At 48.1% G+C, this 24,895-nt stretch overlaps 1 protein-coding gene across 2 annotated transcripts in view; it reads right to left on the minus strand.

Moving 5' to 3' along the window:
• Positions 1–24,895, minus strand: part of LOC144167773 (polypeptide N-acetylgalactosaminyltransferase 13-like) — a 39,280-nt gene that overhangs the window by 13,500 nt on the left and 885 nt on the right. Inside the window, exons 1-6 of one of the 2 annotated variants that reach the window (XM_077696954.1) lie at positions 22,085–22,286; positions 19,556–19,833; positions 18,499–18,668; positions 10,715–10,895; positions 5,715–6,042; positions 1,702–1,887 (exon numbers count right to left, since the gene is read on the minus strand). In XM_077696954.1, coding sequence (XP_077553080.1) covers positions 1,702–1,887; positions 5,715–6,042; positions 10,715–10,895; positions 18,499–18,668; positions 19,556–19,833; positions 22,085–22,243 — 1,302 coding nt within the window. In that variant the 5' untranslated portion in view covers positions 22,244–22,286. Of the gene's footprint in view, positions 1–1,701; positions 1,888–5,714; positions 6,043–10,714; positions 10,896–18,498; positions 18,669–19,555; positions 20,339–22,084; positions 22,287–24,895 lie in introns of those variants that run through there. The other variant, XM_077696953.1, reaches the window with a different exon arrangement.

Genomic DNA, 24,895 nt, shown 5'->3' on the forward strand with positions numbered 1-24,895 from the left:
CTGTCGTTATATCTGAGCGCATCCTCCCATGCAATAAAGTGATAGGAGTGTTGGCATAGCACGATAGAGTTTCTTATTAAGTATAGTGGAGAGGAAACTGCGCCTGGGAATTCATGTCGGCGTGGGGCGGTTATGGGGTTATGGGAAGACCGCAGCTGCTGGCTTGGCATGTTTATCGGATTCTTAAGCGTCTTCGTGGGTTTGCTTTCTTGACTATGAATTGCTATGTCTACGAGATAGCCGCTCCGGACGTAATGGCGAAACTTGTTTCGCTTCTCTCACTTCACTTGGAAAAGCGAAATTCGCTCCGTTAGTTCATGCTAAGACAGCCGTGCTTCATTGTAATCACGTGGGAGGACTACTCCAGGCAAGCGAACATGAGTACATATTTACACAAGTACAAACCCGCAATGTAAACACGTTAGTCTGTGGTAAGGCGAGTGCGCTTCTCGGTTCTTTGTTGCAGTAGCAGTAAATATGTTCATAGCGCCCGGACATCTTTACTGGGCGGGAAATTTGCCGCCGCAAAAGTTGTAGCAGATGGTCTGTTACGAAAACACGAATGAGAACACCGCAAAGGCGATGATTTCATAGGTACGCCTTTAAAACCTTTTTGAGAATTTCAGACAGTGTATTATCTTAAACGTTCGGAAAATACTAGACTTTAATAAGTTTCTCCGAAAATTTTACGTAATTGTTAGTGCCAGCTGGATCAGCAGAATATTGGGCATAACCGTTCTGGCAGACTTTCAGTAAAAAGAACACGCCTTCTTTTTTTGCTGAAAAAGCGTGTTTTATTTTATATTATCATTACATAATTGCACACTCTTGTTTGCGATTTCGCGGCGTTGTATTTAAATTTACGGCCATTAAAACGTTTCAGTCGCAGCCAATGATGAAACTAAGGTGAGTGCACTGTATAATGGCTGCCCATGACGACACAGACTGCCTTGATGAGAGCCGCATAGACGCTAGCGCCAGATTCCTCTGTAGCGCATTCAGTGAGAATCGCTATGGATAGAACAGTCGATAGAGCATCGGGCTTCTACTGTGGAGGCCGTGGTTCAAATTTCCACCGGACCATAAATGCCTTTTTTATTCGTTCACTCTTAATAGCGGCGGCCGTTTTCTTGACCGGACAACAACAACGGCGCTTTTTTTTTTTTTTTTTTTTTGCAGAATGGAGTGCGTAAGGCATTCGCCTTAAAAGGGGATCCTAGCATTGTGAAGGCTATATCTATGCCACGAGCTGCGCACTTTTTGCTGCGCGTTTGATGTTTGCGGAACATTGTTGCCACCTGTCTCCAGTACTGCACATCTTGACGTACTGTAAAACCGGTAAAACGGTCATCCATAACACAGCTTTCGTTCTTACTGCGGCGTTCAGAAGTCTTAGCCCAGCCGTTTTGTCTCCAACATGTTTAAAAAGAGTATGTTTCCGCAGTTTTCGGGTTAACCAGTTGAAGTGCAAAAACTGTGTTATAGACAAGCGTTTAACCGACAGTGTGTATTGACGGCCAGTACTGAAGACAGTTGGCAACAATGTGTACTTTCATCTGCCCCCTCAAAAACCTAAAGTAAGATATTATACGTAAGGAATCATGGCCCAACAAGGTCCCAGCTCCCCACCCGGTTTCCTTCGCCGCGAGAGCAGCGTTCCACACAGGTGGGCATGCCGCCTGAACCGAGGTTGCAACGCACCTTCATGACCGGGTTGTTGGCGTAGATGTATTTTTTGTAGCTGTCCATCCAGACCTCGGCGAGCCGGGCAGTGTTGATGCCGAACGTGTTCTTGTCGCTCGGGAACTTGAATGGGTGGTAGCTGCGGAAGATGTGACCCACGTGCGAGCACGGCGCCTGTACTACGCTGCCGCCGCACATCCACGCCTGCAGCAAAGGAAAACAAGCTGATGCAACTCGCGTAGGTTAAGGCAAACAAGTCACTTTCATACAGTACAGTTTCTAAAAAAATGGAGGGAAAATGAATTCTGTCGTGGTGCATAAGCTTTACTACCAAAACGTGATAGTAACTGGAATTTCGACAAGAGATTCCAAGCGAAGTGGAGTTGCAACTCAGCTCTCGTGTTGTGCGGTATTCTCTGACATGTCGTAGACACTCGAGTCATGGCCCTTGGGGTCCGGGGGTTAAAAAGGAGGTCCCCTTCACACCGAGCAGTCCGAGTGGCGCTGGCTACCAGCCCCAAGTACAGAAAACAAAAAAAAAAATACCTTAACATAAATACCCGAGAAAGTGGTGCGGAAACAGCCCCGCCGGTAGCGTAGTGGTCATCGCACCAGACCGGTATTCTGGAGGTCATGGCTCAAAAACACACCACGTTACCTGCCGTCTTGCGCATCTTGATTTCAGTGCGCCCAAACGTTCCGCGCACAAACTGCCATAGGCGCGCTGCTGCCTAAAAAGTGACAGGGCAGATGACGAACGTGTTGATTCCGGCAGGACAAGCGATAACCGCTGCGTCTGCTTATCGCTATTAACGATCTGTCGCGAGTGAAGCGCATCGCTGGCGTAAATGGCACAGCCAACGCCTACGTTGCTGCCCTGTCGCCTTTTAAGCGGCAGCGCGCTTTGTGCGGGGAACAACGGCGATGAACATTTGCGAGCACTGCAATCAAGACGCCCAAGCCGGCTCGTCAACGTGGTGTTTTTTTTTTGTATTTCGCGGGAATCTTCAATAAGCTGAAAAACACTAATACTTAATGGATAGACAGACAGAAACTGTCTATTCAGACATTTTGAAAGCCGCTCCGAAACTTCTGATTGGGATTTTTTGTGTAGCTTCGGTAGTTCGAAAGTTGGCTAATTAAAATTGACTAATTATCTAATTAAGCCAAATACAAAAAAATAGCACGAGAGACTATATACAAAAAGGGGGCAATATGCATTTGGTCGCGTCGCCTTATAGTGCATCGACATATTTTTAAACTCTGGCTGAAATAGTTGAAACACCCGGTACACATATATTATATGTATATATATATATATATATATATATATATATATATATATATATATATATATATATATATATATATATATATATATATATATATATATATATATATATATATACATACATACATACATACATACATATACATACAAATAGCGAGTTGGAATGGGAAATGAAGGGCTCGTTGAATGGTTCTTAGTGGCTTATATCGCGCTAATCGAGTTTAGCTGAGTGAGACAAACACAGCTGTGCTGTGACATAAGGCTCACACCGTTGCGCAAGCTCGCTTTGATTTTTTGTTACTTAGTGCCCAGGATGGATAGAAGAGATTGCTTAGGCAGAACTGTATCCCTAATCACTCGTTTCCTTAAAGGAGGGGGATTCCCTGGCGCCCTATCCTATTGCAGTTCCTCCAAAACTGTACTAGGATAGGAAGGCAAGGACATCGGGTGGATGAAAATAGGGAATTAGCGTAGTGGGCCGAAAAACGCTCCTCTTCCGGGTTTATGAACATGCATGTGCGCCATGTTTGGGGAGTTTCATTAAGGTACACCTCTCACGTTCTTCTTGTGACAATTGTGACAACATTATTCTCGAAAGAAAATATTTCGAAAAGGGGGCCCTTTTTCCTCTCCCGCAAAAACAACGCAACGTTCTGCTCTTAAACCAAATTATTCGATCATTTCTCTCATGAGGCGTAGGAGCGGCATTTAATTACGAAGGAGGAAGCTTTATATGTAGTAAAATAGGTGAAAAGTGACCGTCGTTGTCGTCGTCCTCGGGGTCGATAGGGATGGTACCAAAGTTGCCGCCGCTCTAAAGGCGCCTTAGCGGCGCTCTAAACTGCATAAAGAACATTTGGGTTCATGCGGGATTTAAGCCGAAGCCTCTAGAAAATAACGTGTGTGCGTTAGCTCTGCGCGAACTTATTGTTTCTTAATTGTAACACTGCACTGAATCTTGTCTTTGTTTGGCGTACCACTGCGTCAACTGGGTGCCCTATCAGAGGGGGTACAAGACACAAGTCTTATCCTGGTGAGTGCAGCGATACAGGAGAACGTGCCAGCACGTGAGCAGAACAGTCGCACGCCACCAACGGAGAGCTCTGATTCTGGGGTAGCTGTCCCTGAAACGGAGCCCAGTCTGCCCGCCCAAGTAATTCGCGTCAAAAGGCGAAGAAACGAAAGCGGAGCAAGAAACGCGAACCAGATGTAGCAAAAATATGTCTCCGATAATCGCTGAGTTTCCGTTAATAAAGCACAAGGGTAGATTTAAGTTTCCGAGGAATTTTTTTTTCCTGAGGCACACCTTCATCATCATCATCATCATCACCAGCCTATCTACGCCCACTGCAGGGCAAAGGCCTCTCCCATTATTCTCCAATTACCTCGGTCCTGTGCCAACTGTGACCAATTTATCCCCGCAAACTTCTTGATCTCATCTGCCCATCTAACTTTCTGCCACCCCCTGCAACGCTTGCCTTCTCTAGGGATCCACTCTGTTACCCTTAATGACCAGCGGTTATCTTGCCTTCGCATTACATGCCCTGCCCACGTCCATTTCTTCTTCTTAATTTCTACTAATATGTCTTTAACACCAGTTTGCTCTCTGACCCATTCCGCTCTCTTCTTGTCCCTTAATGTTGCACCTATAATTTTCCGCTCCATTGCCCGCTGAGTCGTTCTCAATTTAAGTTGAACCCTCTTAGTGAGCCTCCAAGTTTCTGCCCCGTAAGTGAGTACCGGTAAGATGCAGCTCTCATACACTTTCTTCTTCAGCGACAATGGTAGGCTGCTATTCATTATCTGAGAATGTCTGCCATATGCACCCCACCCCATTCTGATCCTTCTAATTATCTCTGCCTCATGGTTGGTATCTGGGGTCACAACTTGGCCTAAGTAGATATATTCGCTTACCACTTCCACTGCCTCGCCACCTATCTCAAACCGCTGTGCTGTCCCGAGGTTATTGATCATTACTTTAGTTTTCTGCATATTAATTTTCAGGCCCACAGTTCTACTCTGTTCGCCCAGTGCGGAAAGCATGCTTTGCAATTCGTCCACCGAGTTACTTAGCAAGGCAACGTCATCAGCAAATCTGAGGTTACTGAGGTATTCTCCATTAACCCTTACTCCCACCTGTTCCCAATCCAACGTTCTGAATACTTCTTGTAAGCATGCTGTGAATAACATTGGAGAGATTGTGTCTCCTTGTCTGACACCCTTCCTTATAGGTATTTTACTGCTCTCCCTATGGAGGATGATGGTAGCTGTAGACCCACTGTAGATATCCTCTAGTATTCTTACATAATACTCATCTACCCCCTGGTTCCGTAATGCCTGAATGACTGCTAGGGTTTCGACCGAGTCAAATGCTTTCTCATAATCTATGAAGGCTATATATAGGGGTTCAGTATACTCAGCGCACTTCTCTATCACCTGATTGATCGTGTGAATATGGTTCATTGTTGAATAACCTTTACGGAACCCTGCTTGTTCTTTAGGTTGACTGAAATCTAAGGTTGCAGAGATTCGGTTAGCGATTACCTTGGTAAATACCTTGTAGACGACTGACAGTAAGCTGATCGGCCTGTAATTTTTCAAGTCCTTCATGTCGCCTTTCTTATGGATTAGGATGATGTTCGCGTTCTTCCAAGATTCCGGTACCATTGCGGTCATTAGGCATTGCGTATACCTTAACGCACACCTTAACATTCCTTAACTTCCTGGTCGTAAGGCTTACCCGAAAAGATATTTCCAGGTTCTCACCACCCCAGCCTTCCATGGCATCGTCGTAAGCACCAATCTCGAAGAAGTACTTCCGGTCGACGGCGAACAGTCCGCCAGCCATGGTCGGTGAGAGCACCGGTTCGATGGGGTTCTTGCGGGAATTTTGCCACTCCTTGGGTGCGTAGAACCATATGAAGTCGCCTTTCCAGTTGAAGCCCCCGATCTGAAAGATGTCGTCGGGGGAACCCATGAACTCCAGCGACTCGCCTTGGATCGCGTCGATGATGGGGCACACCATCGTTGAACGGTTCTGCCGAATTATGTCGAGAATTGGTTCCAGCCTGTGAGGAGAAATGAAATGAGAAAAAGCGCGACGAAATCACATTAGAGCACGTTTTGCTGGACTCTTAAGTGCTGGCGAAAGTTCTGAGTTACGTTTTTTCCTGCCGTGCAAAAGAGAGTAACGTCAATGTAGCGGTACTGTTCAGGTACATGCACAGAAGCTTTTTTTCTCGCACCGGCTGCACCCTGTGCAAGCAGTGCAGCATGTGTCTATTTGTTACTACACTAGAGCTCCGGTTGCACCCTGCACTGCTCGGCACGACCGTCCACTCATCGGCGGCAGAGAAAGAGAAAGACAGAGATACTGATAATAAACTTTTATTGATGGCCAGAGATGGGCTTGTACTAAAGCTTTAAGGATGCGCCCTGCAGTCTAAGATGCCCAGAGCGCGGGCGGTATCGATACCCCTATGTGCCAGCCGAAGCTGGTCGTTCAGGACGGTGCTCGCCGAGGCGGTCTCCCAAACCTCGATAGTGGAAAGTTGCACGTTATAATAGCTCACGTTACAAAAATCAATCATCTGAACTGAAAAATGCAATACAATTATCTTGATGCCCCTATTCATGCATGCAAACTAAACTAGTACAGAAATAGTGAGGTGGCCCTGCCCGAAAAGCTGCTGTGGTGCCTTGAAGGGACATTGCCGAAATACATTACCGGAATGAAGCCTATATACACCATTCTTCTTTTGAGGCGTGGGCGCCTCCGTTCTGCATTTTTTAAATGGATGCCAGCTGCATTTATGAAGCGACCGCTGCTACCGCCATGTTGGGCTGCTAAAGGGACTCTGCAACACTTCCGATAAACGCTCTTACTCTTCCCTTCGAATACGAACTCCGTTTCTGCTTTGCTTTCGTGGCTTTCTTCTTAAAGTAGCTATAAAAGGCATTCATTGCTGTAACTGAAGAAAAGCCGGCCAGTAGCCGCTAGACCGCTGCAATGATCAAACTCCAGCGGTCGAAGAACGCCAACACCAGGTAAGAGAAAGCATTCTTTTGAGTAAGTCTGGGTACAGAGTCTGGGTACAAAGCACCAATGTTTGGCCGAGGTACTTTGCGACACCGTAATATATGTTATGAATGTGTTGGTTAATTACTACGTTCTGTAAGCAGTTAAGAGTGTGAAAAAAAGTTGAAAAAGTGTTGCAGGATCCCTTTAAGTGATCCGTTCGCTGCGTGCCTCTGTTCGGGGTCTGTGCGTTCCTCAGTTAGGTGTTGTGGTTTGGCGGAAGTTAGCAGTTGCAGTGCTCGTTTGTGTGTTCTGTTTTGCTTTTAGCACCTGTGAAAAAACAAAACAATTGATTTGAGGTCCTAATTTTTTGCTAGCGTAGGCGATGGCGACGACCCCGGCATTTGGGAGCAGCCGGTGGTGGTGGTGCCAGGCGCACTCGGCAGTTCCGCGACGCGAACGCTACTGGTATGGCACCTACTGACGTGACAATCAGTATTGGGGAGTAAACACGTTTTTTAATGGCTTCCTGCTCTTGATATTCACTTATTAGTCATGTCTACGGAAGCGCGGAAGGCGAACGCGGGGAAAGCACAGCGTATGTCTCGCTGTCCCGCGCTCGCGATGGCCAATCGTCGAGGCGATGAGCGCCCCGTTGGCATCTCAATACAATATGGTACTTCTGAACTGGACTCATGACTGTTGCTGAGTACAAATTGACTGGCAAAAAAAAAAAAACACGACTGCACAACCAGTAAACTACTCTTCCAAGGAAGGTTGTGATTGTGATTGGCCTAACTCCGCGCATCGCATGCGCACTCTCGCTCGGAGCCGATGTTTGTCGACCTTTCACTTGTACTATAAGTGCTTTAAGCCGACAGCAATGGCTGCCTTGTAATTCTAGTGCCCAAGATTCCGTGAAAACGCGCAAGGGTGAGAAACTTGTCTTTTTTCGCTTGCGTCCCGGTGGAACTATTTCGGAAATAAAACGTTCGCATATCTCGAGCTGGGTTTCCACATTGTGCTGCCTGGTTTTCCTTGGATCTACCAGCAGTGTACGATGGAGAAATTTTTCCATTCGTATTTTTGAGTTTGACTTGTTTGCCTAAAAAGGTGAATAAGACGCTGTAATTTTTAAACGTTCGATCGGATAAAAAGGGGATTGTTTAAGGCTAACCGGCTGTAATGACTAAGCAATGTACGCGATTTGAAATTGGTTAAAAGAAAACAGAAGTGATTACAACATAACATTGTTAAGCATATAGTTACTTCTAGCTTTTAAGGGGGTCAAGATTTTACTGCGAAGCAGTATACCTTCACCATCCAAGCAAATTTTCGTGGTGTTGTCAGCAGAAAATTATCATCATTAACATGGCAGGCACATACCTACCCAGAGGACTGGGCAATGCCGGTAAAGATTATGGTTGCGAAAGCTACTGCGAGTGCAAAAGTACCCAACAGCACAGACATCACGTAGTGACGTCACCAGGCTTTCATTTATAAAAAGGGAGACCGGTATACCATACCTCTACCACCCAAGCAAATAGTTGCAGCGATGTCAGCAGAAACCTATCATCATTAAGAAGGCGTCCACATACTCACTGACAGCAGAAGGACCGTTTATATTGGTAAAGATTACGGTTGCGTAAGCTACTACGAGTGCAGAAGTACCCAACAGCATAGAAATCGCGTAGTGACGTCACCAACTTTTCATACATAAGACGGAACACAGCTATAGCGTCTCCTTCAGTTCATTCCAGGCTACCTTCGGTAGACCACGGTAAGTAAAGACGGCAGAAGACCAGCCAGAAGAAGAACATGAACCAGTCGTGAATACCTACCCAGAGGGGCTGGCCGCACCGGTAAAGATTACGGTTGCATAAGCTAACCGTAATAAGCTAACCGCATAAGCTAACTCACCACGTTTTCATATATAAAAAGGGAGACCGGTATAGCACCTTCTCCAGTTCATTCCAGGCTACACTGGGTAGACCACAGTATGTAGAGACGCCAGTAGGAGGAGAACATAAAGCAGTCGTGAATGTCGTTGTGCAGAAATACAAAGTGTGGTTAAATACACTTCACTTGTCTCTGGTTTCACTCTTTGGAGAGCCACATGTGAGAAATCGAGTGATGTCGCATGGGTAATCCTTGTGGGTGTCGTTTACAGCTGCGAAGTCTAACCACCTTTACAGCATGGATTGGAGCCACAGTTTTTCGCCCTTGTCGCAGCTTTGTGTGGGAACAATGGATTTTGCACCGTACGCTGCCGCCCAAGTGCATCGATCTGGCTCGAGAGTTTGTCCTTGGTACGAAGCCTTTGTTGATCGACATCTCAACTCGGAGCCCACAGGTAACCGAAGTAGTACCCGCCGCGGTGGCTCAGTGGCTAAGGCGTTGCGCTGCTGAGCACGAGGTCGCGGGTTCGATTCCCGGCTGCGGCGGCCGCTTTTCTGATGGAGGCGAAAAGCAAAAACGCCCGTGTGTACGAGATTTCGGCGCACGATAAAGATCCCCAGGTGGTCAAAATTAATCCGGAGCCCTCCACTACGGCGCGCCTCATCGCCTGCGTTGCGTCGGCGCGTTAAACCCCACAATCAAGCATCAATCAAGTAACCGAAGTAGCAAAGACATGTCGCAACCGCAATGTATTTTCGCCATCCATGTCCAGCGCATATGCACTCCGTGATTTGTTTTCTCTGGTTGTTACCACAACCTACAACTTCACAGTGCCTGCAGAGCGAAGTTTGCGCATTGAAAGGCATGGCAGCATAGGCCAAAAAAGTTCAAAGCTCCCCCAAAACTGAGCAGACGGTGACAAACACTGCACAACTACGCCCAGGAGCACACCACGCCGAGCAAGTTTAACAGCCTACCGCACACAGCCAGCGCTGGTTCACCAGTAACGAAACGCGTGCGGAGCGCCGAGGGAACTGGTTTGCGAGTATATTCCTGCTTTCCCGGCTCTTAGAGAAAATGGTTTATAGTGCGAAGCATATGCTGCGATGTTTTGCTGGCAGATATGCACGCATTTTTAAAGTGTAGCATTCTTTGCCAAGTACGTCCTCCCCAAACACACATGCACACACGGCTCCAGCAGTGCAACGCCCTTCGTTCGTACAAAAATTCATAATTGCCGGAGTAAATGTATTTAATTATTGTGACAGCGTAAGTGCAGGCAATTGCTTTAACAGACAAAAAACAAGAAATAGACAAATAGAAGGAATAAAATATTTTACTGAAAAAGCAACATAAAATATATACATCCTAACACAACCCTTATCCCTGCTCCAAACCACGGAAGAAAATACAAAAGCACTGAACTGAACGACGGAAACGCAAATAAATATTGCGATTACGGCATATTTACCAGTATGCAGAATTTGTAGAGTCATATCATTAAATTGTTTTGATAACGTATATTTAGAAAATTGTTTGAATGAAATGTTAAGAAACTGTAAAAATAATGAAATAAAATAATTTATACACTTGCCCCACAAATGGAATACAAAAATAAAGAAGTCCTAAAAAGAACAACGGAAACACCAACGAAAAAAATGATAAAAACGGGCCAATCAAGAACTCATAATATTGCGGCCGTGGCAACCGCTTTGTGATGGAGGCCAAGAGCAAAAACTCCCATATGTGTGAGATTTCGGCGCACGTTAAAAATCACAAGATGGTCAACAAGGAGAGAAATCAGGGCGCTTCTGCAGTCTCACCAGCCGTCGGCGGCCTCGCAGTGGGCGTCGAGGAAGACGAGGACGTTTCCGGACGCAACCTTGGCTCCCGTGAGCCGGGCCCGGATCAGGCCTCCGCGAACCGGAAGCACGATGAGCTTCACGAAGCCCGGCCGGAAGTGCCTCTTCACGAAGCGCTCCATGCGCCCGCCGGCCATCTCGTCTGTTTCGATATCAATCAGACAACGTCACTTGAACTTCAGCAGCATTTGATGGAATTAGCACGTCCGCAGGCGTGAAAGTTCAGCTGAACGCTTTCAAACCAAATTCAACTTTATAAAATGAAAATAGTTTATATTGTAGCTTTGTATAACACGGGTTTTAGTTCTTAGGAAAACGGGTAGCTGAAAGACGTGAAGAAAAAAAAATACCATACAGCAAATTACAAACTTCTACCCAGATAAATAAAGGTGCATTTTCCTTCCCTCCCTATAGATAATTTTCCTGCTCCCTCTGCTTCGTAATGAACGAGCTTAGCTTGTGCCCTTTTCAAAAAGCAGTGTCCAGAACACAAGCAGAAAAGAAAATTAAAGCAGTTCCATTCAACGTGAAATCTGTCGGAACTGCAGAGCAGTGATTCGCCGTAGGGGCTGTGGCGTCATTCTCCGCTTACTGCTACACTCATCACCTCTCCGTCTCTCTCCTTTCTCGGTGAATTGAACAGAGAGTTGTTCAATGCACTTCAATTTTCCTGCCTTCGCTGTGCTCGCGCGCCTTCTCCTCAGGCAGCTTGCATATTTTTTTCTTATTTTTTGTTTCTTGTCCTGCCTAGAACAACACGAGCGGGAGTTCTGTTGTTTTTGTGCTTGCTTTCTCTCCCTCGGTGGGGCTTGGCCACCAGGGGGCCTCGAGTCCAGACGTGGGTACGCAGAGCTCCGTTTTTGTTATCCCCACTGACTGAACGCGCCACGGTAGGGCCTTTAAATGCTACGTAATTGCTTCTAAGAGGTTTGGGAACCTCTGTTGAAAAGTTGGTTTCGCTAGCGTTGAATCTGCCCGAGTTACGACGTTCTATTGTGAACACAGGCTTAGCGGAGTCCGGTTAGGCCTAACGTCGACTACGGCCGCCGCGCCGGCCGGCATGGCCTCGGCCATGGAGACCGACGCTCTCCATCCACGGAGGACTGCCTCAACGGACGCCAAGAAGCGGAAACATCAGGTAGATGACGATGAAGCGGCCTATGCGACCTGCGAAAGTGACAACGACGACGACCAAGAAAATTGGACAACGAAGCGTTCTCGGCGGTCTCGCCGAGCTCCACCGAAGCGATCGGCCGCTGCTGCTGAACGACTCACGAAAGAAAGGTATTTTGTTCTTCTCCGCCCTCGAGGGCAGAAGTCGATGAAAGATATTCCTCGCAAGGTTCTCAGTGACGTGCTTGACCAACTCTCGTCGCAAGCTGACTTGAACGCGTACGTTTCAACCAAACTCGATGTGAGGAGTAACGCCATAACCGTTACCCTTTATGACAAGATACATGCTGAACGAGTAAGTCAGCTTACTCATATTCAACTGAATGGCTCTCCCTTCGAAATTGAAGCCCAGCTACTTCATCCCCGAGGTACCTCCCGCGGTGTTATCCAGGTTGATCCCAGCGACACGGACGTCGAGCTCAAACAACATCTAACCTGTGAAACTGCTACCATATTGGATGTTAAGCGAATGGGACGTAGTCATTTCGCCCTTGTGACTTTTGACACTACTCATGCGCCAAAAATAGTGAGAAATTACAAGGAACTGTGCAAAGTGGCGCCGTACATACCCCGAACGCTGGTGTGCTACAGATGCCACCGTGTTGGACACCTGCAACGCCACTGCCCCAATGAGGGCGTGTGCAAGACTTGCGGAGGGACCCACGCAGAGGGTGCTTGTGTGCCCTCTGCTACATTCTGCACGTTGTGCAAAGAGGTTGGTCATCTCGCCACTGACCTGAAGTGCCCAGAACGGGAACGAAGACTGCAGCGTAACAAGGAACGAGTCAAAAGGAAGTCACGCAGCCGTTCCCGCAAGCGCACCATAAACACACAACTGAACGACCTCAACGAATTTCCCCCGTTGCCTGCACCCGCAACTGCTGATACTGCCGTCAGAGGCGTCAGCCCCGGCCCGGTCAAGACCGTTAGCTTCAAAGCGCCGCCTCGTGGTAACCAACCTGACATAGGTGCCACAAAGAACGACAGTGTCAAGTCAAAGAAGAAGAAAGCAACATCGGCTGAGCTTCGTCAGCGCATACAGGACCTCCAGCGTGAGCTCGACTGCCTAAAGTTAGAACTACGAGACAATGAAGAAGCTGAAAAGGAAGAGGCATGCCAACGGCAACGCCAGGCTGAAGAACAGCGGCGGCGCAGGCAAACACTGCTAGCACAGCGGCGGCGTCAGTCCCAGTCACCGGCGTCCATAAGGCTATCCACACCCGTAACTCAAGCTACCCCAGATGCTTCCGGCGTCAAGAGTGAAATCGAGGAGATAGTGATTAAAACACTACGCACGCAACTACCCACATTGATGGCCGAATATTGCCAACTCACTCAACTGACCCCGCCAACAGGCCCTGCTTCCACAGCCTCTTCCATTCAGCATGGCTTCGAATAATATCCAACTGTTACAGTGGAACTGCAGAAGCCTCCAAGCTAACGCTGCCGAACTCAGTGAAAGATTACGTACAGCTGAAGAGAAACCCTACGCAATACTCCTGCAGGAGACGCGTGGCACAGGGCCAGGATTGTGTGGATACAAAGGGTACTTCACTCCAAGCATTGTACACGAACCAGTTGAAGGCAGAAAGGAAATTATCGCACAGGCAGGGGTCTATGTCCGAAATGATGTCAGGCACTGTCAAATAGACACGAAAGAGTTCTGTACCGAATTTATAGAAGTGGTGGCCGTGCGCACTCGAATAGCGCAGGGGCGCACGTTGCTGATTATCTCCGTCTACGTCCGCCCTGATACTGGGCGGCGGTGCCGAGTCAGCTTCGAGTGGATGAGCAAAATTAGGACCTTGTTTCCAAACGACGAAATTGTAATAGGGGGAGACTTCAATGCTGCGAGCACCACCTGGGGGTATAAGAACACTACGGTTCGTGGCCAGAACCTCGAGGACGAAGCAAATGAAGCCGACCTTTACCTCATTAACGACTTGGACTACCCAACCCGCATCGCCCTTCACTCAAGGCAAAGAAACACTATCCCTGACCTAACGTGGGCGACTGAAAATACGATTCGCCAGTGGCGCTGCAATAGCGATCCCTGGAGCAGCGATCACTACCCAATTTGGCTGGAACTTCGTGGCCTCGTTCGAGAGAAACGCCGACAAGTGACCTGCATAGACTGGAATAAGTTCCGTGAGCTTGTCGAGGAGGCTCACGAGAGCTCCCTCGTCACTCGAATCCTCGACGCAGCAAAGGCGGCAGCGACTACGGTCACTGTGGACGTGGAGACCCCCTCGCCAGACAAGCACCTACTCAACTTATGGGCAACGCGAGAACAACTTCAAGTCCAATACAATCAAGGGGGCAAGGCATACAAAGACCTCCTCCGCATAAGACACAAAACGGCTCAAATTAGAAGGCACACGAAACAGTTAACTCGGCAACGGTGGGAGGAGCACTGTGCGTCCTTCGGAAAGGACACGGGACTCCGCAGACTCTGGAGTACATTTCACGCCCTCAGTGACAAACGTAAAACGCAAGGTGTCGTCGAAACAGTGCTCCTCACTCAGGGGATCTCCCAGAAGGAGTTTGAAAAACAGGCAGCGAACGTATTTTTCCCACAGCCCGTACAACCTCCATCACCCGATATATACGAGAATGAGCCAGTCGATGAAAAGAACGAGATGGAAACGCCCTTCACCCTCGCCGAACTTTACACCGCCCTAGAACAGGTGCGGATCCAAAGTGCCCCAGGTAAAGACGGGGTCACATGGACAATGCTCCGTAACCTACCCGCAGCTCAAAAGGAAGCCCTACTTGACGACATCAATGCAATTTGGATTACTGGTGAACTGCCCCCTTCAATGAAACACGCCGTAGTGGCGCCAATACCGAAGTCGGGTAAGCGTCCCACTGAGACTCCTAATCTACGTCCGATTTCCTTGACTTCCACAGTGTGCAAACTCATAGAACGAATGTGCACAAACAGGCTCAATCACTACCTGGAAGAAGTGTCAGAATACTTTCACCCAAATCAGACTGGATTCCGTCCAAATCTTTGCACTCATGATAGCCTCTTTCTTTTAAGGAGAATCTTGAGCCCTCGCCGGTTTTCCCAGCCGAGCATTCTCGTTGCGGTGGACCTCAAGAAAGCGTTTGATTCCGTGACTCACCAGGCCCTTCTACGGGAACTTCATGAGGCGTATCCCGGCAAGAGGATGTTAAACTTCATCAGAAGCTTCCTTGCAAATCGAACCTTTGAGATTCGCTCTGGGCATACAGAACCAACCAGCTTCACGAACTGCGTTGGGGTTCCACAGGGGTCGATTCTCTCGCCCTTGCTCTTCAATGTGGTTATGCGTGGGCTCACCCAAGAACTCTCAAAAATTCCAGGTGTGCATTTTACTCTGTACGCAGATGATATTACCATCTGGACTGAAGCCCCTGACCACAAAAAGATGGAGTTGGCTGTGGCCGCACTGCAGGAGGCACTCTCCGCCCTGGAGCGATACCTCGAGCATACCGGCATGCAGCTGTCGGTCGAGAAGACACAGTATATCCTGATCGGAGGCACTCCTGAAGAACGAGCCAAGGTATCCCTTTCGCTAGAGGGGAGACCACTCAAGCGACCAGACGCAGGCTGGATCAGGATCCTCGGTATACCCATCGCGGAGCGGGGAGGTGCAACCGAATGGTTAAGACAACTGGCGCCTACATGGAAAAAACTCCTCCACCTGATCAAACGACTCGCAAGCAAATTTGGAGGAGCCACGTCGGAGGTAGCCCGCACTCTAGTTCAGGCCGTGCTCGTCTCACGCGCCACGTATGGTGCTCTGTGCTACCGCCTGACGAAAGCACAAACTGAAAAGCTCGAAACGATGTATAGAGCTGCTCTGCGAGTAGTGACCGGCCTGCCACGGCACACGCGCATCGACGAACTGTACCGTTATGCGCGACTCCCACCTTTGCGGGAGCTAATAAACGATCGACGGAAAGGTGCGGCTGACCGCCGTCAGAACACTCTCCAAGGACAGCGGCTCCTACTACATCAAGACCCTCAGATGCAAGCCGTACTAGAAGATGTTCCACCCCACATTCCTCCGTGGCAAGACATCCAAATAACAGATCTCAAGCCACTATCGCGCAAGACAAACGTACAGAAATACGCCCAGCAGCGAAAAACAATAGCACAGGCCCTTAACGCACATAAACCTGACCCGGAGGAGCTACGCATCCATACAGACTGCTCATGGGACCCCGAGACCCGAATCGCAGCTATGGCAGCGAGAAGAGAGGACGGGGCCCACCGCTCAGAAAGGTTCCTTCTAGAAGAGACCCCCTCAACCACAGAACTCGAACTCCGAGCCATTCACCTTAGCCTCCTCTGGGTGCTTGAATTCTTGTCTACAGTTGGCACCAAGCAAGTACGACAGATCAGGGTTTTAACGGACAGTGCTACGGCACTCAAAAACCTGGTTGGACCCCCGCGAGTGACCTCCACGGAATATGCCATAAAGCAGACTTGCCGCGAACTACAACGGAACAAAAATATTGATGTCAGGGTCTTCTGGGTACCCGGACACTCTGGACAACGGGCAATGAGACTGTGCACAAGCTGGCCAGTGAGGCTCGCTCTCCCCACCACTCGCAGCTTGAGCTCACTCCTCTCAAAGCCCTGAGTCATAGCCCTGAAGAGAAGCGAAGAAGGAACAAGCTTGAAAGGTCCAAAGAGCTCCTGACCCACGTACCACCCCTTGAGGATCCCCTACCTAAGGGTCTTCCCCGGGGCGCCCAAGTGTTCGTGGTGAAAGCGCGAAGTGGCTTTGCCGTCACGGAGGACGTGGTGGCAAGGTGGAACCACGCACAGAAGTACTCCAAGCAGCCGAACCCGCCACCTTTCTCGCCGCCCCAGTGTAGTGTGTGCTTGGCCGCCCAGCCGGCCAACATGCGTCACCTGGTGTGGGACTGTGAAGGACTGAAGGACGCACGTGACAAACATCGCCCGCCATCTGTATCAACATACGAGGACTGGATCCGGCCAACACACGACCACAAGAGAATTCTACTCTCACTGTGGACATTTGCGTGTGAAGCCTCCATAGCGCGACGCACGTAACCCCCTTCCCTTTTCCCCCTCCCACCGCAACAGGCCTAGTGCCGTCCTATTTATAATAAATTTTACAACAACAACATCTTGCACGTGCTGCCTTTCAGCGCCATTTTGAATACGTCGATTTTGTTTCTCTTCCGCGGCCACTTTTTCCACGCTTACTATCGTAAAAACCAACCCAATGAGCACTAATAACTACATGAACGCGGGAACTGCTGGTTGAGTGCACATATTTTGCCTCAAACGTACGTTTAGTTTTTTTGCGCTGAATAATGGGGACATTTATTACTAGTGCCAGCAGTTCCAGGAGTTTCGAACGGTTCTGCATGTATAAACATCATGTTCAAGTACCCTATTAACTTTCGGGTGGGAGGATGAACCGAGGGACAAGCGGGTATCCTTTCGAATCCTCTGTTGGGGTCCGGGACGTAGCGGGGCGCTGTTTGGGTGCGTTACGCGGCGTAACTGCAGTACCTAGATAGCGTGACCGCGGAGGAGCTGCGACGACAATCCGGGCCCAGGAGTGATCCGGACGTAATAATGGCACATGTACACGGTTGCTTATGTGTTCTCCCACGGCTGGTTCAAATGTACGGCGGGCAATGATTTGCAAGACGCAATGAGTTCGTCGCATTTAGATAACTAGTGCAGTTGCTTCAACACCATGGGTGTGCTAATGATGCAGCTGTCCACATTTTATTTCTCACAGAACGCAGGCATGGCATGCATCTCAATATGTAACGACGCAGCACACTTAAACATGCACGCACCAGCCGGTGCGTCGACGCCTTATTAGAGCAAAAGCTCTTCGACTACGCTACATCTTTCAAAGTCATTCATGGCGTCGCATTGATCTTCAGCCACCGATGTGCAATGCGCGCCTTTCTTTGTTATGCCTTAGCTTGGTCGCCGCTTCCCCGCTGCGGTACCGCGGGACTAGTCGAGGGTGAAAAGGGTGCATCGCCTGCGCATTATCGCCCAGCGGCCGATCGGCCGCCTGTTCTTGCGGTTCAGCGCAAGGGCATCACGTGACTAGGCGAGGGTTTAACGACTGATACTCTCCTGACTGAGTTTACAAAAACGAAGAGAAAAACATGGGATGCACGAACAGGAAAGCGCGGTATTGCCGCCTCCTGGTTCCTCAGTTGCGCCATCTATGGCGCGCCGTCTGGGTTACCTGGGTGTGCCCTTCATTGCAAGCGAAAAGATGAATCCATTCATGCAGTCGATATAGATAGACGGTAGGTTATGAAATCTCAAGCAAAACAAACTTACGCAAGAAGAAATGTGTGAATAGTATTTGCTTTCTCTCGTGATAACTGGGTTGAGGAGTATCAAACCTGAGCCATTTTTTATCGGAATCCCACATGCTGCACTATGCCTGCACCAAAACGCGATAAGTTATATATAGCCTTTCAGCAAATACCTTGCAACTATTACTGTTACTACAGTAAGCAATGCTGTCACCGATTCCAGTGCTACATGTAGTCTAATGTAATGCACTCACCTATCTGACTGTGGTCGTCGACGAGGATGATTTCCCTCAGGAGGCGACGCGGGGAGCGCTTTATCACGCTGTACATGGTTCTCAGAATCACCGAGAAGATTTCATCGCAGTATATGATCACCACGGACACGGTGGGGAGCTTCTCGACGTCGTAATTCACATTCAGGCAACTGCACAAGAAATGGGAGAGGGGGCTGTCGCGGAGGTAACTAAGCAAGCTGAAAAAATTGGCGGAGCAACGAGCTAGGTAACGAAGACCTGGAATTTTTCTTTTTACTTTTGTAGAAAGACGAAGCAGTTCCAAAAGAGAATCAGTGTGGCCAAACCACGTGCCTTTCTTGACGGACTTAACCGCCTAAAATCGCGATACAGCGGTATGATTTGTTTGTCCGTTGCGTCTCCAACCCTATGAAGTACTTCCTAAAAGGACAACAGAGTCACACCATTGAAAGACTGATTTCGCTAAAATTGAAACACAGTGCATGACACCCCGACAGCTTGAACATGTGTAGTAAAGCGAAGCTAGTTTATTAAATCTGTTCGTGTTCACACAGCTGTAACCGAGGTATTAGATCTGGAGGGTTATAACACTACGAGGGGGGTGAGGGGGAGGTGGTCATATTTTTATATCTAGGAACCTATACATATACGCCTGTCGCATAAGCACTTTAGTGGTCAGGATTTGAACCCATCCCACTCAAGCCAGCCACCCTTCCCCCAACATCTGGCACTCCTATGCTAAACGCGTTTCAGGAAGAGGGAAGTGAGGATAGGGCGAACAGTGGGCGGGTAAAGAAGAACCGGTCATGCTGGTTCCCTCCAGAGGCCAATTACAGAAGGTTTCTCAAGGGTTGTCCCCTATGAGCAGATTAAGGCATGTGGGACCTGGGACCTGGGACCTTTGTTTCATGGCAAAGATGGGAAAGGGGGGGGGCGGTTGGTGAAAGCCCCCAGGGATAACCCTTAAGTTCCTTATTGATTCACTGGCTGCATTTCTGTGAACGAACAAATGAACATGGTGGCGACACAATTAAGGCGAATAGCGAATCGAGCTTACCTGCTGAGCCGCCGCTCTCCAAGCGTCCTGTTGAGCGGAACCCTATCGGAAACGTATGCGTTGAATCCGGCCCTGGAGAACTCCTTGTAAGCCGTCTCATTCTCGGCGCCAGACAAGTAGACTCCCGCACCATTCTGGCCCCAGTGAGGGATGAACCTTGCGAAGAACTCGGCCTCATCCGGATCATCCACGTCCTCGAGCAGCGGGCTCTCGTGGCCGGTGTAGGGCGGTGCGTCGGCGCCAATGACCACGACGCCTTTAGCAGCCCCTGCAGCTGACTTGTCACCGAGGGTAACGACGGCATTGTGCTTCTGTACAAAGATCCCCCACAAGGGCAAATTCTTCACTGTTATACTGTGAGTTTGCAGAAATATCACGATCCCTCCGGCGATTGTCAAGGCGATAAAGAGGCGAGCGACGCTGGAACGGCTGCGCTTGAAAAACCTAAAGGCCATTGGCTTGGCCGTTACTTATGGGACAGTAAACAGCCAGGCTGAACATTAGGAGGGTGCGCTGAAGTGGGCGACAACCGTTTATTTCTCGCATAAACGGTTAGTGTCGTAAGGTAAACACCACAGAAATATTCTGAGAGGGCTCGTCACCCGGAACGCTCTGAATAAATGGACGGGCATTGGTTTCTAGTGATGATGAGGGTGGTTGTGACGGCGAGGATTCTCTTAATGAATGTCACTGCGTTCCTCGTCTTCTTCACCAGCAAAAGAAGTCCCTTACACAGGTAGTTCAAAAATTATTGAAGAGTGGCTTACCAGCCGTCAATCATATCTGAAATAATAAAGAAATTATTGTAACAAAATGAAAAACAGACAATGAACAGAAGGGTGCGCGAAAAAGGGAATGTTAATACGCACGCAACGCTGTGACAGACAGACAGACACACATTGAAAACCGGTGAATAAGCCTTCAATAAAACCTGACAAATAATAGAATCCAAAGACGACACTCCTCCTATACTGTAGAAAGGTGCTACTTCAGGCGCTACTTTTCGTGATGTGGTGTAGAATAAACAAACAAGCAACTCACAGGTGACGTAAAAAGGAAATAAAGGCATGAAAGCCAATGGCAGTAATTTATTTTCTATAGCGGCTTATACAAGTAGAAAACCTGAATATAGGTCGGCGAATAAACATAGTTCGGCAGTTTTGATGTCAACCCAAACACGTCGTTATCTCTGAAATGACCATATGTATTTCGACATGCTTTGCACATGAGGCAATAGTACAGCCAAGTATCATAGTCTTCGTACTACAGTTGAAGCGCTGAAGTTGAAGCAGAGTTGACGTTTATTTCCATGTATAGCACAACTACGGCACGTCGCGTGCGACGCACATTGATAATCGAACGCCATGATATGCTTATCCCCACATGTAAACCTATCAGACACCTGCTAAACCACACTTATATACAAAAAGAATGCGCGAAAGTCATCCAAAAGGACATTATGTATAATTAATTTTACGGGATTTGGCAAGAGAAATATTGCATTTGCCGCGACTCGGAGACAGGTCTTTAGCGTCAGAACCCTCATTAGCGTCAGAACCCTTAAACCCTCTTAAACCACTGGACTGATTTTTTTTCTCTTAAAGCAAAAGAAAATAACCCACACAAAAACAAGGACAGTTCGCGGAGATCACATGGAAAAACAGCCTACGAAAGAAATGCGTCAATGTTGGGGCAAACACACACAACTATCCACAAGAGCGAACGAGTCATGCGGTTGGTGCAAGGAGCCAAACACACTATGTATAAATTCTAAGGATTCTGAACGAGCTCCTTTAATTGATTGTAGGGTTTAACGCGCCGACGCAACGCAGGCGATGAGGCGCGCTGTAGTGGAGGGCTACGGATTAATTTTGACCACCTGGGGATCTTTATCGTGCGCCGAAATCTCGTACACACGGGCGTTGTTGCTTTTCGCCTCCATCAGAAAAGCGGCCGCCGTGGCCGGGAATCGAACCCGCGACCTCGTGCTCAACGAGCTCCTTTCAGCAGTTGCTCAACAGCACAGCAAAATTGTTCAAAACGAACCAGTAGATGACGCCAGGTGTATACATAAAATGCCGCACTCTTACCTACACGGGAAACGGAATGACGCGAAACCCGCCGCGGTGGCTCTGTGGCTAAGGCTGCTCAGCCAAAGGACGCTGGCTCGATCCTGGCCACGGTTGCTGCTTTTCAGATGAAGGCGAAAAGCGAAAACACCCCTGTGTCAGTATTCCGGCGCCGCCGCAGGTTAAAGATCCCAAGGGGATCAAAATTAATGAGGAGCCCTTTACTGCGGCGCGCCTCATTTCCTAGGTGTAGCTCCGACGCGTTAAACCCCATAATCTGATCCGGAAGGGGGCAGAGGGGAATGCGGAGGCCTATTCTTCAGTCTGAGCTGCTCTTCAGGATACAGGAATCACAATGCCATGGCGAACTTATATGAGTCAGATGAGCACCGCAGAGATATATGCATGACACTCGCAGCCTATATTTACTAGGCATCCGAAATCGAATAACCACACTCACCTGCCCCACAGGATGATTCGCCCGTCTCCTGACACTACTACTCTTTCGTCGAGCACGAACAGGCGCTATTCCAACGCAGCACACCCGAAAGTACGTGGGTGGGCTAACAGGCACTCCAAAATGCTCACATTGCAGGCAAAGGCCACCCACTCTAAACATATGCGCCAACAGCAAATGCACGAACAACCCTCAGATTATGCCTGCGCGGAATGATGAGGAAGCGGTCGCTCAAACTGTTCTTCGCTCAGTGCGCATGCGCGGTTGATGAGAATTATGACAAATGCGGGCTCCTCCCTACAGGAGTATTGTGGCATATTCTAAAAGGGTGTCATGTCAACTAGACCACCAGTTTGAAGCTTGTCTTGCAAACTAAGAAATGGAAAGCTGAGCTCGTCAGTTAAGGCAGGAGATTTTTTGTGGTGGATCAAAATCGTAGTTTCTACTTAATGCCACTAGTCGAGGTCAGTGTTTATTCGCAAAGATTTTTTTGTTGACTGCTGATGCATGCTGCATTTCAGTGTGGATTGTTTTTAAAGACGATAGTCTTTCTTGGGCTACTTAAGCGCAGAAATTTTGGTCTGTCTGTCTGTTTTTCTGTCTGTGGAAAAGATAATTTATTAAAACTAGTTACAGATAGGAACCGCTGTAGTTAGCTACTACACGGGTCGACAGGGCACAGGGTATACGCAATGTGCTACAGAGGAAACGAAGTGAACATCCCATAAATTCACAAAAAAAGGTCCACCGCACCAAAGGCTCTTTACATTCATATCCATGGAACAAGGTCCAGACACCAGAGTTCACTCGTGGGAGTCAACATAAAAGCCACAACAGTTCACACACATCAGTTCTACTCAGTACTAACGGCTATGTCCGTACATAAAGGCATGCTCAGCCAGGTGCTCTATGGCCATTCTACGTTTTTTTTTTTTTTTTTGGTTCTGTGACTCGATTCATCAGCCACCCGGCGAAAGTAAAACAGAAGCCACGCATTAGTCTTATATACCCACAGTCAAAGCTAAACATCTAAGTTCGGTGTTAATGTTCATACTTGTCTACATGATTAACAAAAACAATAAATTACGCAAACATAAGGGAGAAAATCAATATAGAAGAAATATTTTCAGAGTTGCCTTATTAAAAAAATTCACGGATGATTGGTTTTTGCCATAGCAACTGAAATACTACATCAACTGCAGAAAACCGTTGCCCGCTGTTGCCCACGCTACTATAAGCTCCTGGCGGCTGTTAAGAAACCAAACGCCAACAACAACGAAAGCTTCCACTAGATGGTGTTCACGTTCCGCTTGAAATGCTCGTGGAGCAGGGCAACGTGGTTCCATAAACGTTGTGGTAGGGTGCTTCGACTCACGCGCGTCTCCGCAGTATGGCAGCGCTGGCATCGAGGCAACCGGCGTCGTGCACACGAACACGGTAAATTTAAGCTGACTTGAGCAAACCTCTAGCGTGTTATCTTGGGAGTAACGGTACTGAAGATGAAGAGCATGAAAGGAGAGCCGGAAAGACAAGGGAGGCGTTTACTTGGCAGGGGCGCCAGTCGACTATCGTCTTTTGCTGACATTTGCAACGAAAGGAGCAGATACGCGGCAATTTGTTTCTCTCGGTAAGCCTAAAAATGGATTCGGCTGCGCCTGGATGCTTTTAGATACGTTGATTGATTGTTTTTTTGATTGACTGACTGAACTACTGAAATATTAATTAATTGAATAATTTATCATTATCATTATTAAATGATTGTTTCAATAATCGTCCAAATAAATAACAATTATTTAATTATTGCAACACTTAATTAATAATCGATTATTGTCTAATTCCAAAAGCAATTTTATTAATAAACAAATAAATAAAAATTACAACGTTATTATTGGCTGATTTATAGATACCTGATTGGTTTGCTAAATTTTTGACAAATAATTAATTGATTAATTGATTTATTTATTTGTTACTTGATTGATTGATTTATAGGTAGATAGATAGGTAGACAGACAGACAGACAGACAGACTGACTGACTGACTGACTGACTGACTGACTGACTGACTGACTGACGGATCGATCGATCGATCGATCGATCCGCACCATACAATTGGCGAGATGAATATCGGGAACTGTCTGACGATTTTCGTTTGGTGTCTCGCCTTCGGATATGAGGTCAATGACGCTGAAGGTCGTCGCCTACGTCCAAGGCCACTGCGCTCATTCAACCATGGCCGATGCGGTTCGACAGCGTTTAAAAGCGAAGCACCGCTACCGATGTCTCGTGCAGGGTACGGCCGTTTCTTTCTAAGGTCCTGCAGGGCCCGCGAAATGACGTGTACTTATTGCGGGAGCGAGCTTGACGCCGTTCTCCCTGATCCATTCAGGTGCGCCGCTTGGCCAGCCAGTAACCATCACGGCATCACCTTGACATAATCAGCTTTCCGGAAGTCGTTGGAACGCAGACAAAAATATTAGTGCCCTTCCTCTGCGAAGATGGATGACCTGCAAAGCTGGACGCAGTCCACGGAATGCACGAAACAAAACACGTTTATCGTAATTTGCGATGCAGCATACTTCCTAGCCAATTAGCTAAATGAACCTCTTAAGGATCCAAGCTTTGTTCTTGTGGATAAAGATGGAACTGCCTTTGTCCCTCCCGCGTCGAAAGCATCTTACTGTTTGTTTAAGGCCGGGTTCAGACTGCTGCCGCAACTGTCGTAATAACTTTAAAGAATGACGTCATTTCACGTCTCAGCCAAGCGAAACCTCGCACCAGCACAACGAACATTCCATCCGTCAGTACGGGCATGAAA

Source organism: Haemaphysalis longicornis, unplaced genomic scaffold, assembly GCF_048455015.1.
Source record: "Haemaphysalis longicornis isolate Haplotype H1 unplaced genomic scaffold, Haemaphysalis longicornis Haplotype H1 scaffold_2, whole genome shotgun sequence".
Taxonomy (NCBI): Eukaryota; Metazoa; Arthropoda; class Arachnida; order Ixodida; family Ixodidae; genus Haemaphysalis; species Haemaphysalis longicornis.